General features: G+C 43.6%; 1 protein-coding gene across 20 annotated transcripts; it reads right to left on the bottom strand.

Moving 5' to 3' along the window:
• Positions 1 to 3,425: 3,425 nt before the first annotated feature.
• Positions 3,426 to 14,857, bottom strand: LOC147638235 (putative pentatricopeptide repeat-containing protein At3g01580). Of its 20 annotated transcripts, XM_086798155.1 has the most exons (7): positions 10,898 to 14,856; positions 10,619 to 10,797; positions 10,214 to 10,252; positions 7,946 to 8,036; positions 5,471 to 5,559; positions 3,940 to 4,177; positions 3,426 to 3,822 (listed from the first exon to the last, which is right to left on the bottom strand). In XM_086798155.1, exon 1 carries the CDS (start codon positions 14,552 to 14,554, stop codon positions 11,951 to 11,953), a length of 2,604 nt encoding a protein of 867 aa, XP_086654281.1. In that variant the 5' UTR covers positions 14,555 to 14,856; the 3' UTR covers positions 3,426 to 3,822; positions 3,940 to 4,177; positions 5,471 to 5,559; positions 7,946 to 8,036; positions 10,214 to 10,252; positions 10,619 to 10,797; positions 10,898 to 11,950. The 20 variants fall into 20 exon arrangements, with proteins under 20 accessions (XP_086654281.1, XP_086654280.1, XP_086654273.1 ...); XM_086798154.1 differs by lacking the exon at positions 10,214 to 10,252; XM_086798147.1 differs by lacking the exons at positions 10,214 to 10,252; positions 10,619 to 10,797 and adding an exon at positions 7,559 to 7,720.
• Between the last annotated feature and the right edge of the window lie 637 nt (positions 14,858 to 15,494).

Below are 15,494 nucleotides of genomic sequence, written 5' to 3'. Positions count from 1 at the left end.
ATACCTCTCCAAGAGGGCACTGACTCGTTTCAAGGGTGGGCCTACAAGCTAAACCCAAATTATGCAGAGGCTGTTAAGGTGGGGCTGGAAAAGATGGAGGACGCCAAAATCATCTCTCGCATGGAACACTCGGACTGAATTTCCCCCATGGTCATCTCGCCTAAGAGGAAGACCAACAAGATACATGTATGTGTGGATTTCAGGTCTCTAAACAAAGCAACCATCAAGGATGGATTCCCCCTTCCATTCATTGATCGGGTTTTAAAGGATGTCGTCGGCCATGCACTATACAACTTTATAGATGGGTTCAGCAGATACAACCAAGTCGCCATCCACCCGGCTGGCTATGCCAAGATAGCTTTCGTTACACAATGGGGTACCTATGTCTATAATCAGATGCCTTTTGGGCTGTGTAACACTCTGGCCACCTTCCACAACAGCTTGTCACACCAACATCTTGAGGGAGTACCTCCTCAGTTTTCTCCATACTTTCATTGATGATTTTTCTAATTTCACAGGAACACACCTTGTCTCTAGGCTAGAGGCCTTTCCAGAACATCTCCCTCAGCTAGCTGTGGTTTTTGCCAAGTGTCGCTCCTATAGGCTACGCCTCAACCCTTTCAAGTGTCATTTCTTAGTGGTTCAAGGCACCCTCCTAGGTCACATCATTTCTTCCAAAGACTTGGCTCTCGACCCTGATAAAATCATTGCAATCCTCTGCCTTCCTCCTCCAATCAGCCTCAAAGGAACTCAAGTTTTTGTCAGACACACCCACTATCATTGTCACTTCATTGACATATATGCCGATGTGGCTCTTCTGCTGACTCGCTTAGTTAAGCCATCCACCATCTTCCAGTGGTCCGACCCAGCCTCTATCGTCTTCTCCTACCTTAAAAAGTGCCTCACCAAAGCCCCCATCCGCATCCCCTCAGTTCTGTTGGCTCGCTCAGTTAAGCCATCGACCATCTTCCAATGGTATAACCCAGTCTCTATCGTCTTCTCCTACCTTAAAAAGTGCCTCACCGAAGCCCTCCATCCTCATCCCCTCAGATTTGATAAACATCTTTCATGTACCGATGCAAGCCTCATTGCGGTGGGCGCGGTCCTGACTCAACCCAGTGCGGAATACAAGATGGACATACCAATCTATTATGCTTGCCGCCTTCTCACATCCGCTGAACAAAACTACACAATTGATCAAGAAGGCTTGACTATAGTCTATGCTTGCCAAAAGTTTTGACACTATATCTTGGGCTCCCACTTCGTTGTCATCTCGGACCAACATGCTCTTAAGTATCTTCTCAATGTTGACTGGTGTGTACACCCCCTAGAATTTTGCCATTAGCTTGGGTGTGAACACCCCCTAGCATTAGTAGCATTAGCTTAGGCTAATGAGTTGTGGGTTTTGGTTATTACAAGATGACATGTCAAGAAGTGGTTTACAAGAGGGCTAGTGGGAAGTTAAGATCTTATGGAGGCCACATGGGTAGCCCAACATTCACATGGTTGGATGGCTATATAGAGCCCCTCTTGTATGCAAATTGGATAGGACTATGGTATGTACATGATTCTTGCACACAATATGTGATACATGGACATGGAATGCACTATGATGTTATGTTGTTATACTTATATGTTTATCTTGTATCTTTTATCTTGTCTTGATCCATGCCTCCTACTCCATGCTCATGTGTACATGTATACTCTATGGCTATGTGTGCAGGAGTATGTGTGTTCCCCCATGTTGTGTTTTCCATCGCTCATGCCTAGTCTCCATGGCTCATGGCTGTTTGATATAACTCAAGACCGTTTTTAACCTTATTTCACAACCTAAACCACCATTCATGGCTACTAGCAGGCGGGGTAGTCAAGTGAGACATAAACAGGGTGGTACTTTCACTCATGATGTAAGGGAGCTCCTATAATCATGACAAGTTTGGTTTGAAACTCACGCTTGCCGTCGTTCACTCACAATGAAGTTGACTCACGATGGAGAATATGTTCGTTGATTTACAATCGTGAGGATAATGCTAGACTTAAAAGCATGAGCTCCCTACTCATGATAGAAGTTGTCACACACTCATGATGGGGGTGGCTCACAACAATAATGGACACAAGCTCACAATGAAGGTGAACTCCTCACAAAGGTTCCTTACAGACTCACAACACCTTACACAAACCCATGATGATGGTAACTCACGAGAGAAGTAACTCACAACCTCATTGAAAATAACTTAATGGCCATTTTTGGCTTTTATATGAAAAAGTGATGGGTTATTTTACAAGGTTCTCCATGTTGAGAATAGGTCGATCTACATCCATTACTTAGTGTGTATCCATCGGTTAGATACATTTATGCTTAGAGTATGGGCTAAGGTGTAAACCATGGGTCAGCTTGTAAACCATGGTCATTGACTAGCATTCAAGGCACCTCCTCTAGGTGGCATGAGATGGGAAAGTGGGCAAGGGGGTGTGATCTAGGTGCCTTCCTCCTCAGAGCCTATAAAAGCACGATCTCTACACCTTCTCTTGTGTGTGAGAGCTCTAGCATTCTTGTATGCACTTTGTGTCTAATTGAAGCTTAGTGTTACTTTGTGAACTTTGGCTCTTGTCACCATTTTGACTTCTTATTGAGTGTTCTCTAACTTAATCATGTGTTGATGTATAACTTAGTGTTGTCACAAGCTATCACTACACCTATTGGTGATTAGCTTGCTAACTAAATGATTCCAACATTGGGTATCAGAGCCCAGGTTGTGATGTTGAAAGCAAAGACCTCAACCGAAGTGTGGCTTGAGGGGGGGTGTTGGAGATGCAATCCACACTTCTAGAGAGAACCAGCTCACGTGGTGAGACTGGGTTTGAATCTTGGTAAGTTGAGGTTTCTACAAATTGGATTACCGGAGGTTACCTAACACCTTAAGCTTTTGCGGTTTGGATGGCTAGACCAATTTGTGGAACACCTCAGTTAAGCGCGCTTATGCGCAGGAACACAACTGGGATGGGTGACCTCCCGAGAAGTGAGAGGATCCATGTTTCCAACAGGCATCAAAGCTCCTTTCCATGGGAGTACATCTTACTTATTAGTTGAGTAGAAGCATCTTTGTGAGTGTGGGATTCTTGCTTGAGTGGTGAGAAGTTTTGTTAATAGCTTTGTGCTAACCTTTGTAATAAGTTTTGTGCTTAGCGACGTTTCTCTTTTTTTTTTTTGTGGCAGTCATTAGAGAGAGATTTGTTGGAAAACACCATTGTGGGTGTTGATGATCACATTAGTAAGTTTAATGGTTGAGTGATTTATCTTCATTTTCTTAATACTAATGCAAACAAGAGAGAACGTGTGAGATAGCTTCCATTGTTTGAGAGAGATGACATCTTCCTATTCTCAATGTCATATGTATGAGAGAGGTGAGAGATTCTCTAGAAGAGTGGAAGAAGGGAGAGAAATCTATGATTTTCTTGGTGAACTCGTCACTTCTATGCATTTGTTGCACTTGGCTAACTGTGTGTGAATCATTAAGTGACATTCTTGAGACATTAAGTGGCCTCCACCTTAACTCTTTGTGGGCATCATCTAGGGAAGAATAATTCTTCCTAAGCATTGAGTGTGGAGCATATACTCTGGGTGATAACAAAGAGAGAATCAGAAACTACGTGTAGCATCAAGCTTTCTTTGTGGCCAACAAAAAGCTTCTAAATCTTCTACTTTGACTATGTGAAGCTACGGGCCTGTTCTTCTTCTACTGCGTGAACTCCTATACCTGCAAGAACCCTTCTTCAATTCTGCGCAACATGAGTTCCCTGGGCATCTTGAGTAGCGTCTCCCTGGAAGATAAGCGCAGAAGTTAGTAATTGGCATCTCTAGCAGAAGTTGGTGCTCATTATAGTATAGTGGGAAGAGTTGGAAAAGAAGAGCAAGGCTGTGTGCTGAGGCAACCTCACCTCGATTTCCAATCGCGTGCAGACTGACATCACGACAAGAAGCCGGGAGCTTCTGCGATTGAGAGAGCTAGAGCAGAAGTTAAGGGCAGAGCTGGGAAAAACTTTGTGAGGCGAGCCTTTATCACTTCACTGTTGGTATCTCTGTGGGCCGCCTCCACCAAGGTCACTGCTGTGCCAGCTGGGACTTGAGCTGAGTTTGAGAAGCGGCCAAAGATTAAGCACACACGGCCTCAATAACCTTGTGCAATCCAACACCAAGCTTCAATACAAAGACAGCTGCGATTTACTATTTTGAGCACCGAAGGTTTAAAAACCTTTAAATCTAACGAGAGGGGGATGCACATACTGTTGTGTAAACACTCATTTATGCTAATTGGTTCAAATGAGGCACTTCTAACTTGGTGGTGAAAAAAAAGGATTCTTTGTGAGAAAATTACCTTTGTAATAGTCCTATCACTATAAAGGACTCATGTGATGCCTAGTTCTTGTGAGTCAAGTAACCGCAAAAGCAAAAAGATAAAAATAAAAAAACCCAAAATCAAACAAATCTCACTACTACTTGGCAAAAGTTTGGGATTTTCACCCTTTCTATGTGAAAATATGCACTTGTATGGGGAAGGTGCTTGGTGAAGCTGGGTAAAAACAGCATATTTGTAATAACCCTCCAACTATAAAGGGTATTTTTTTTCAGAGAGGGACTTTGTGGCAAAATGTCAAGTCACTAGGATCGATTCTTTGATAGAAATGACGCTTTGATGGCACCAAATATTACACGTGGGCCATCAAAATGCAAATGGCCTTAATAGATGAAGATCTATGGGATCTTGCAAGTGGAACTGAAAGAAAACCCACAACAAGAAATCCGAAGGCAGTACAAAAATGAGAAAAAAGTGATGCAAAAGTCAAATGATGCCTTGGGTTGAAGTTTCTTTATGGCCAAATGAAACTCAGTAACACCAATCAAGTTAATTGAGCACTAAATCACACCCCCCTTATCAATCTACAATGAACCACTATTTTAGAACTTTATTCTACTTCTAATTTCAACTAAAATGTCCCTATTTAAACCAAAAATTAAGCAAGAAAGCCTACTCTAAACTAGGAAAACCAACAAACAAAAAAGCTAATGTACAAACAAAAGTTGAGAGATTTCAAATCCATTTAAAAATATCCAAAAAACTTTTAGCCATTATTAGCCCTAGGCTATTAATTATAAGCTCTTAGCCAATCTAGACCTCTTTTTGCTAGCGCTCGTGTGAACCCACCAAGTCCCCACACTCCTAAGTCTTAACTCTAATCTTGGATTAATCCTAACCCTAATCCTAGGTTAGTACGCCCCTAGCCCTAATTCTAGGTTTGTCAAGACGTAACAAATAGAGTCATCATCAAAACATTGTATTATCACCAATCTCATCCATTCTAAACAAACACCCTTAATCTATTACATATTACCCATGGACAACCAAGGCACAAGGAGAGGAGAGAAAAAGAAATCCTAGATTTCTAAAAAATAAGAGGAAAAAATCCTTACAAATGACCCTTTGTATTCCGATGACCCTGTATATTCCGATTGACTCTTTGTATTCCAGCTTCCATTTCTGCGTTTCCCTTCTTAATGTCCTTCACATACCGCAACAACATGCAAGCTGAGTAGTAGTCTCCAAATGTTAGGTACGATACACACAATGCGTGTTTGATACAAGTATGGAAAATACTGATAAGATAAGTTACGTTAAATATGTCGCTATTTTTCTAGTTTGGATAGTATATATTGAAAATGATTGGGTACACACAATGTGTGCAAATTGCATGGGAAAGTATATTTTGAATAGAAGATGTGCATTTTAAAAGAGTAGGTTGATATGAGTACGCAATGCAACTTTGAGATTCTATCCTTCTTCAACAGCAAGTTCCATAGCTAGTATCAATGGGTTACTTATATAACAACAAATAGTAAAGGAGCCAAAGCCAAGTCCTCAAGGCAAGCCTTCTTGCTTCAGATGGTTGGAATCACACAAGTCTTCAAATATAATAGCCAAACATAAAATAACATCAACACATAAAGATAATTTAAGACACTGCACATTCTCCTGTAGGAGAGCCAAAATACTTATGGAAACAGAGCCCACATGCAGCCCAAGCCATAGCCAAGGTGCCCATTAGCCTGTATGAGTACACATTAGTCCCTATAATGTGAGGAACAACTGACGCAGATAGGATAGCCAGTCTAGTACTTGATTGTGTTTGTACAGCACTAGCTAAACCTGCTGCACCTTCTATACTGGCTGTTCTTGGGTTTGTACATGTTGTACCACCTGTTTCTAAAACTTCTGCTCTGTGCTTTGGTTTGTACCTAGTATAGAGGGGTGCAGCAGGTATAGAAACCCTAAACCAGGCAGTACACCGAAAGATGCAGAGAAGCAACAGGGTCTATTGACTGTTGAGCCAATTTGCATCTTGGTCTCAGTCCAGCCCTTGGTTATTTGGGTTGTTGACAGAGGGGATAGGCTTCCTTTCACCTATAAGGAAGACAAAGATTGTAAGCGAGAATCTACCATCAGTGCTATTATACATGGCAAGCCCCCTTCCACCAAATTTGGGCCTAGTTACCATGAGGCCCTCATTCTTATTAATGAGAGTTTTCCCACAAAGATGCAGAAAAGCAATCAATCTGAGTCTATCAAGAAAAGTGACCAACTCACTTTGGGTACACTTGAGACTTGAGACTTAACTGCCAGCCTTCTCCTTGTCTTGATCTCCTCTCTTCCACCAGAATCTATCCTGACACAGAATTTGTTCCAATGGAAGTCTCTTGTGGAGGTGCCATGACATGGACAAGAAAACTTGCAACAAAAAAGTATTCCTGAACCTCACAAAGCTAGACCAAAATCTGAAATTTTCATCATCTTACCTGTAAGTGCTCGTTGAAGAGGATCTCTAGCTAAAGCAACTTGTTCACAAATGACGAGCATTCTCCCAAGTTAAGTTCAAATCCTCGCCTAAAAGGCCCAACTCCTCAAGTCATCTTGCATTTCCAGAGCAATCCATAATGAAGGCAATAAGCACTTCTGGATTCTGCTTGCTCTCGCAAACTATGAGTAGCCTGTCTCAACTCAAGCAAACTGGTCCAAGCTACTCTTCACCCCACAAAATTGGGTGTGAACTCAAGAGAAGCTTCCTCAGCAAGCCGTTTACTTCTACACACTAGGGAGTAGAAATCTCAACCACTCCATATCCATGATGTGCACCCCATAAGACAAGTGGATTTCCATGTGACTTGTCAATATCTCTTGTACACTTGGGAGAATAAATCAATTAGCTCATGTTATTATTTGAACAAAAGCCTCAACTTTCAACAAATTAACAAGACAAGCATAGCATAGACAAATTGTAAAAAGGAAAGATAAACATCACCGTTGACAACTCGGTCAAATCTTCCCCCTCATGCCTGTAGCTCCCTGCACCACATGAGTATTTTATATATTCTATTGCAAAAATTACCCCTAGAGCTAATAATAGATGGTTCATACAAAATTGGGCTTTGCTTTTCCATTTTTACAAAAATAACAAGCACTAAGAGCTTGTTCACACACAAAGTGTAGTAAACTAGAAATCCAACCCTGATGTGGATGAATTGACACCTCAATCCATGACCCTCGTACATCAATCCATGACCCTCGTACAATGCGACACCTTAGTTGGTATCCTCGCACTACTCATAACCCGTGCGACACCTCAGTCGGTAACATCGCACATGTGTGACAATCCTCGCACGTATCACCTAAATCCATGATAACAATCAAATCACGTCAAGTAATAAGGCACAAACACAATATATCAAAATACACTCGCATAGTATCAACATGGAAAACACCACCCGCAATACATAGTCACTAGTTTGGTTCCACTAAGCATATGTCAATAACACTAACACATTAGTTTTTTTAATGGTGAAATCACTCACGATACCTCTAAGTTAGCATGACACAATGGCTCCATACGATACCTCAATCAATGACCCTTGAACAATGCGACACCTCAGTCGCGGTAACCTCGCATACGTGTTACACCTCAGTCAATATCCTCGCACGTATTACCTAAATCCATAATAACAATCAAATCATGTTAGGTGATAAGGCACAAATACAATACACCAAAATACACTAGCATAGTATCAACACGGAAAATATTACCCGTAGTACACAGTCATTAGTTTGGCCCCACTAAGCATATGTCAATAACACTAACAGTCTAACACATTAGTATTTTTATTGGTGAACTCACTTACGATACTAATAAGTTCGCATGACATAATGGCTTCTCAAGCGTCCCCAATTAGCCATAGAGGGTGTCACCATTTGGCCACCCAATTGGTCCACCCGTGCTTTCTCATCATGTATGTACAATGGACTGGTGTCCATGACAGTTGTGTATGCCGAGGATTGATGCCACTCATGTGATACTATGGACTTCGCTTTCCGTTGGGACTTGTGCCTCTGTGTACATGACCAGCCCGGTGTTCACACACTCATGTCCCGAGGTGGACATAACCCAATGTCCACCGCCGAGACCTTATCCCCTTTGTACAAAGGGAGTAACCAGCCATGTGTCCACTCTAGCTTTTGCTCCACAAAGCACCTGCCTGCCACCTACACTGGACAACTCACCACCTCACTTCCTCCTCTCTCTAGAGATTGGCGCCTCCTTCATGAGGACTGTTGGACTGCATTTTTTGCACATTCTCCTTCCCAACTCCATATCCAAGCTTGCTAAGGTGTTTCTTAAGCTTCCAAGAGTGTTTCCGGATGCTAATCACTCTCCTACACACTCCCAATGGGGTGACTGAAATTCAGCAAAATAGCTCTCTTATTTGCTGTAATTTCTGATCTTTTTGTTGAAAACCCTAATTTCAGCTCTCCTTTCTCAAGTTGAACCATAGGGAAAGCTTTCCCAGGATTCCCTTTATCCTCTTGAAGACTTTTGTCGCGAAGAAATGTGACAAATCGAAGATCTCATCACTCCAAGGACTTCCATCGCGAAGACTTCCGCTGTCATCGACTCTACTTGTTATTGGTAAGCTTGATACTTAAATATGGAAGCAAGTAGCAGGAGGGAGGAACCGGATTATAAGATCACATACCCTGTGTAGTGTTCTCTTGTCCTACGTGCTCTCTTGCAGATTGTTGCTACCATGTGTTGATGGAACAATAGAGAGCAAATGGTAGGGAACACGAGCACTTGAGAGGGTAGTGTGGATTGCAAGTCTACATCGACAACCACTTGTTTGCAATACTATATTCATATGCATTGGTATGGAAATCTGGTCAAAAATGCCCATGACACTACGTACTTGATTCTCCCAAGATCAATATACTTTATTTGAGAGAGGGATCGGCCATTCCGGCTCATTGTGTGTCTCTTGTCAATTCAGCAAATTACTTCTTGTATTTTGAGCAAGTGTCCATCAAATCTTAGTGTATTTAAGTGTATTGATTAGCATTGTGTTAAACCAAGTTACAGAGGATGTCTACTAATACTTCTAGAATAAAGGAATCAAGTGCCTCCATGGCTCCGTGAAACTACATCCACCTTGAAGCATTACTAATCTTTGTGGGTACCTATGTAAAAGCATCACAAAATCCATAAATCATTGTTGTAACTTGTCCAAAAACCTAGGACAAAACCAAATGGTCTTTGACTCAAAGTCTCTTACCTAAAGTTCTCAAACTTTTCATCTCTCATGTATAATTACTGTCACATGCACCCATGCACTGTGGTACGCCGTGATAAACTCGCTCATCAACAGTGCAAGAATCATGTACAGAAGTGGTACTTGCTAGGATATTTTGTCATATGATGTGACCCCTTTGTGAGCCCCAGTCTAGGACATGTTAGACACGAGTTACGTAGGTCAATCTCCCAGCCATAGAGGTCAATGTCAGGTCAGTCCTCTTAACCCACTATGGAGAATTCAGCAAGTGTTCATCATGTAGGTGCATGTAGATGTCAACCATAGCATTAGTATATGCATTTTAAGCATTTAGTTGCATTTCATATAGTAGGGGCTAGCCCCTGACCATGGGCAAGCCTTGCAAAAGGTAGCTAACACCCCAAGCCACCCTATAAGACCAAGCAGCAGCCTATATGGCAAGGGAGCACAGTCGGCCTGGACAAGAGTCGGTCAGTACCAGCTACACCTGACCGACAGCAACCCGACCAGCCCACTCAGCCCGACCAGCATCAAATGCTACAATAAACAAGTCATGGGCTTTACCAGTAGGTCGACAGCTCCATCTGGCAGCCGACCAGCACCCTGGGATCATATAAAAAGGCAAGCCTCATTCAGTCCCAAAAAATAATCAGTTAAAATTAGAGATTATCAAGTAAAATTAGTCAAGCATGTGTGCATAGGCTCCAGGTGTTTGGTCGCTTTGTCCTTGAGTTTGGCGGTCAGTCAGTCAGTTTGTCCGCTCAGTCTTGTGGACACAATTCAGCTTGTATTCAGTTCTCCACAAGAAGAAATAAAGCAAATACTCCTACTTGCAAGGGGGGGCCTTCAGTGGGTAATTCGGGACCCCATCTAGTGTCGTCTCTACTACAGATTCATGCATGATTGTTTCACACGGTCGTAGATCTGCGCATGCTACATTGGTATCAGAGCCAACTGCTGAATATCAACCTGCAAATATGCCCAGAGATTGGCCATTTTCTCCTCAAAGTAAGATTTCTCAACTCCTACAACCTCCTCTTGTTCGAACTCAACAGGCTCCCGGAGAGTGCTCCTCAAGATCCGATAGGTCATTATTATAGTGAAGTTTGGAATCCATAGAAGTAGGAAAGAGAACCGAGAAGGTGGTGCTGCAAGAAATTGTGTACCGATTCTGAATTTCAGAAAATAAAGAGAGAAAAACAAGCTTTTTACATGAGAAAGACGATAAAATAGGCAAAAACTGCCCACCTACTGATGCTCCACACACGAGAGATGGAAACCGTGTTGTGAATCCACACAACAGACCATCTCCAAAATTTCGTCACGCATGGAGTAGAGTAGGATGAGTTATAACCCCCTTGACGCCAGCTTTCCTTCTGCCGGCTGCCTGCGCGCTGCGCCACCCACTGCCCTCTTGCTTCTCCACCGCCCTGCTGTCGCCTTTTCCGCCTGCTTACCTGCTGCAACTATTGCAGCTGCTTTATCCACCTGACACCACAGACCTGTACGGCCAGCAGCTCGCATCTCTTCTGTTGTTTGCCCTGAACGATCTGTGTGTACTGTGCGCTGGTGCACCCTCTGCTGTCTGCCCTGTAAAACTGTGCGCACACAGCCATGACCAGCCTCTCATGTATGCACAGGAGAACGTAAACTGTCCAGCAAAACATGACGATTACAACACAGCATCAACCAAAAGAGACAAGGAATTTAGTATTTCCTGTGTTTTAGGGTTTCTGGGGTTCCTGGGACAGCATACCTCCACTCGCACATATGCATCTCTCTCTCTCTCTCTCTCTCTCTCTCTCTCTCTCTCTCTTCACAGAATCCACCAAGTTCCTTCATGCAACCCCAACAAAAAGCACTATTTGCAAATCAAACATGAACATGGTGACCGAGAGATACCTGGGCGAGGCAACTGCTGACAGCACATGCAAGACACACAAACCTTGTAGGGTTTCCTGCTTCCATGATCATGCTAGCTGGATACCAACTGTGAAGCTCCCTCCATAAGATCACCTGATACACAAGCAAAACACGCAAGGGTAGAGCACATAGAAGGGTGCAAGCAAACTCGCCTCCCAACCGTACCCCCTGCGTGCAGCCTTCCCCCCAAGGTTTAGCAATCCCTGACTGAGGATTATCATCTCCCACATCAACAAGGACACAAGATCTTTTTGACAGGCTTCACGACAACTCAATAGTGAGAGTAGCACCATTTGTCCTACTATTGTTGAACAGTTCAGGGAGGGCACTTACAGTCTTTGACATTAGTATCTTGTAGGTATAGCTTCTGGGCAAGCTTCATCTTCTCTCTAAGAGCTGTTTCCCCTCATTCACTAACTCTTCCAGCCCAACATCAGCACAGATGTTTGACATGAAACAATATGCAGCCGCCTTCTTGGGCTGCAGATTCACTGCATTGTCAAATGCTAGTTTTCCCAACTTCACATTCCCATGCTTACAACATGCACCCAACAAGCACAACCACACAGCCAGATCAGCCTGCATGGGCAATCTCCACAACATGTTCTCCAACCGCTTAAAGTCTCCTGCACGCCCAAGAAGGTCTACCACACTAGCGTAATGCTTCAGGTCTGGAGTTATGCCAAAATCGTTTCTCATGCATTGAAAATACTCAACACCTTCATTGACAATGCCGGCATGATTGCATGCGGACAGAAGGGGAGCAAATGTGACTGCATCGGGCTTGAAACTTGCCAGTAGCATTTCCTTGAAGATTTGCAGGCTTGCGTCACAATTCCCTACTCCCGCATAGCTAGCAATGCATGCATTACACAACACGACATCAGGTTGGGGGAGTCCATCATAAGTTGCCTCTGCATCTGTCATGCTTGCACATCTCCCATATGCATGAATAAGAGAGCTTGACAATGAGGAGTATAAATCATGCCCATCGGAAACGATATTGAAGTGTAGCTGCCTGCAGATCCCTATGCTACCTGTTTCACTGCAGGCTTGCAGAACAGAGACAAGTGTGATATAATCTAGTAACACTCGTTCCTTTTGCATGAGTTTGTACAACTGTAAGGCCTTCTCTCCTTGGCCCTGCTCAACGAGTGCTGAGAGCATAGCATTCCATGACACAGTATTACATTCGGACAACCTACAAAAAACTTTCTCTGCTTGAGATATAGCTCCACACTTTCCATATGTGCTCACGAGGGTGGTACCAACAAAGACATCTGAAACAACGTCCATTCTCTGTGCATCAGCATGCAATGACTGGCAAATTTTCAGAGACACGCTTTTGGTTGACTGCTGCTGCTCCTCTGCAAGAGTACCACAAGCCTGAATGGCAATCACCAACGTTTGCTGGTTCGGACGTACACCTTCCTCATGCATCTGCCTGTATGACTGTAAAGCCCTCTTTGCTTGGCCCTGCTCAACATATGCTGAAAGCATCGCAGTCCATGACACACCAGTACGCTGGGACAACCCCCCAAACACGTTCTCTGCTTCTCTAATGATCCCATGTTTGCCATACATACTCACAAGGGTGTTACCAAGAAAGGCACCTGAAGCATAGCCCTTACTAAGGGCATCCGCATGTAGTGCCTGGCCAATTTCTAAGGATCTTGCTTTGCTGGTTTGCCCCCCTACAACAATACCTTCTTCCTTCTTTGCAAGAGCATCGCATGCTTGAAGGGCGCACACAAGTGTATGCTCATTTGGACTCATGCCTTCCTCTTGCATCTGTCTGTACAACAGTAAAGCCTTCTGTCCTTCAATCTGTTCAACATACGCTGAAAGCATGGCAGTCCATGATGCAACATTATGCCTGGACAGTTTACTGAACACAGTCTCTGCCTCCACAGTGGCCCCACACTTGCCATACATACTGGTAAGGGTGGCAACAACATAGATATCCAAAGATAAGCCTGCCCTCCAAGCATCTACATGGAGGGCTTGGCCAAGTTCCAAGGACATCACTTTGGTAAACTGCCCCTCTACAGCATGTGCATCTTCCAACTCTGCAAGAATGCCACATGCTTGAAGGATGCACACAAATGTCTGATTGTTTGGACTCACACCGTCTGCTTGCATCTGTCTGTACAGTAGTAAAGCCTTCTCTCCTTGGTTGTTCTCAACATAGGCTGAGATCATCGCAGTCCAAGACACAACACTACGATGGGTCATCCCACCAAACACGTTCTCTGCTTCGGCAATGGCCCCACATTTACCATACATGCTCACAAGGGTGTTACCAACAAAGATGTTTGAAGCAAAACCCTTCCTTCGGGCCTCTACGTGTAGTTCCTTACCCTGTTTTAGTTCTGCTATGCTCCCACAAGCCTTCAAAAGGCTAATGAAGGTGAAACGGTCTGGCTCCACACCTTCCTCCTGCATGTACTGATGCATATTCATGGCTTCATGAGCTCGGCCGTAATCCGTGAAGCCAGAAATCATGGCCGTCCAGGAAAAAACAGTACGATGTGGCAATCCATTAAATATATGGAGTGCATCATCAAGGTCACCACACTTAGCCAGCGTCAACACCAAGTGCTCACCGAGCAAGCAAGTAAGCTCCAATCTGTGCAGGACAAGATGTGCATGCACTCTCTTGGCCTGAGTGAGGGCCTTCCTCCTGATGCATGCCTTCATAATGGTCAAGTACATGTCATCGGAGAAGATGGTGCCAAGCTGGTCCATGCGGTCCAGGGCCCTGTTTAATTGTCCATCCTCACACGTAGCTAGAAGTTCACCACCTGATAGTGCTTCACTGATGTGCCTTTGCTTGTGTGATGACTGCTGCAAGTGGGAGGATGGCACGTGAGAATCTAGCCATGGTGGCTTGACATGATGATGAGTCCACAGAGGCTCTTTCCATCTGCTTTTAGAAAGATATGAGGGCGGAGAGGTTACCTTAAGAGAGGCTCTTTCCATCTGCTTTTAGGAAGATATGAGGGTGGAGAGGCTACCTTGAGGCACCCATTGTTCTGCCACCAATCGGAGGGGTTCCAAAAGAGACCAACATCTGGAAGAGGTTGATCGATGGGGGGCTGCATCCTCCCCTGGTCATACCTACTTAAATAGGTTTCTTGTGAGTCGTAAGGGGGATACTTTGAGTCTTAAGGGGGATGAATGAGGCTTGGGAGAGATTGACAGTTGAAGAAGCTAAAGATTGGATGCTAGAGATGGTGAATAAGGTTATGGATGAGGATTAAGCTTATTAGTGAGAAGGACTAGCTTGGAAGATGAATTCCTAGAAGCTTTGAAGTTCCTAGGTAGGGGAAAATCCCTAATTTGACATGACTTGACAATAAGAGTCCCTAGCCTGACTTGAAGCAACATGTGGTTTGGTTGGAGAATACGGAGTTCAAACCGCGGAAGGACTTGAACCAAGCAAGCCTTGTCAAATTGGTTGCTAAATAGGTTTCTTGTGAGTCCTTTTCTCATTTTGAGACTTATGCTCAAAAGTATGTGACTTGAACCAAGCACTAAGAAGGACCTTATCAAAATAGTTCCTAAATAGGTTTCTTTTGAGTCCTTTTCTCATTGGAGGTCAACTACTATGCTCAAAATTATGCGTAAGATCCTTACTAAGGTGGTGGTTCGAGGGGTTACGCCTTTTCTATAGAGAGTAATATCTTCTAGGCAACATGGGTTTATTAGAGGAAGATCCACTGTATATATATTCAAAGTTGCTTTTGGGAAAGTGCTAGTGGGTGTGAGAAAATAGAATGTGTGTTTATACATCTGGATTTAGAGAAGGCTTATGACATAGTTCATTGGTCCTTTCTTGTAATGTCAAAGCTTGGGTTTAGAAATGAATTGCCAACATTATTTATGTGTTGAGCGTTGGTACTAAATCCACGTTGATGTT

This window comes from Cibotium barometz, chromosome 5 (assembly GCF_041138505.1).
Source record: "Cibotium barometz isolate CiBa-2024 chromosome 5, ASM4113850v1, whole genome shotgun sequence".
NCBI classification, from domain to species: Eukaryota; Viridiplantae; Streptophyta; class Polypodiopsida; order Cyatheales; family Cibotiaceae; genus Cibotium; species Cibotium barometz.
The sequence above is the reverse complement of the archived record's forward strand: the minus strand, read 5'-3'. Positions and strand labels throughout refer to the sequence as shown.

What these genes read in the sequence shown, in the direction of transcription:
- LOC147638235 (XM_086798155.1), bottom strand. Translation starts at nt 14,554, where the DNA reads ATGGAAAGAGCCTCTCTTAAGGTAACCTCTCCGCCCTCATATCTTTCT.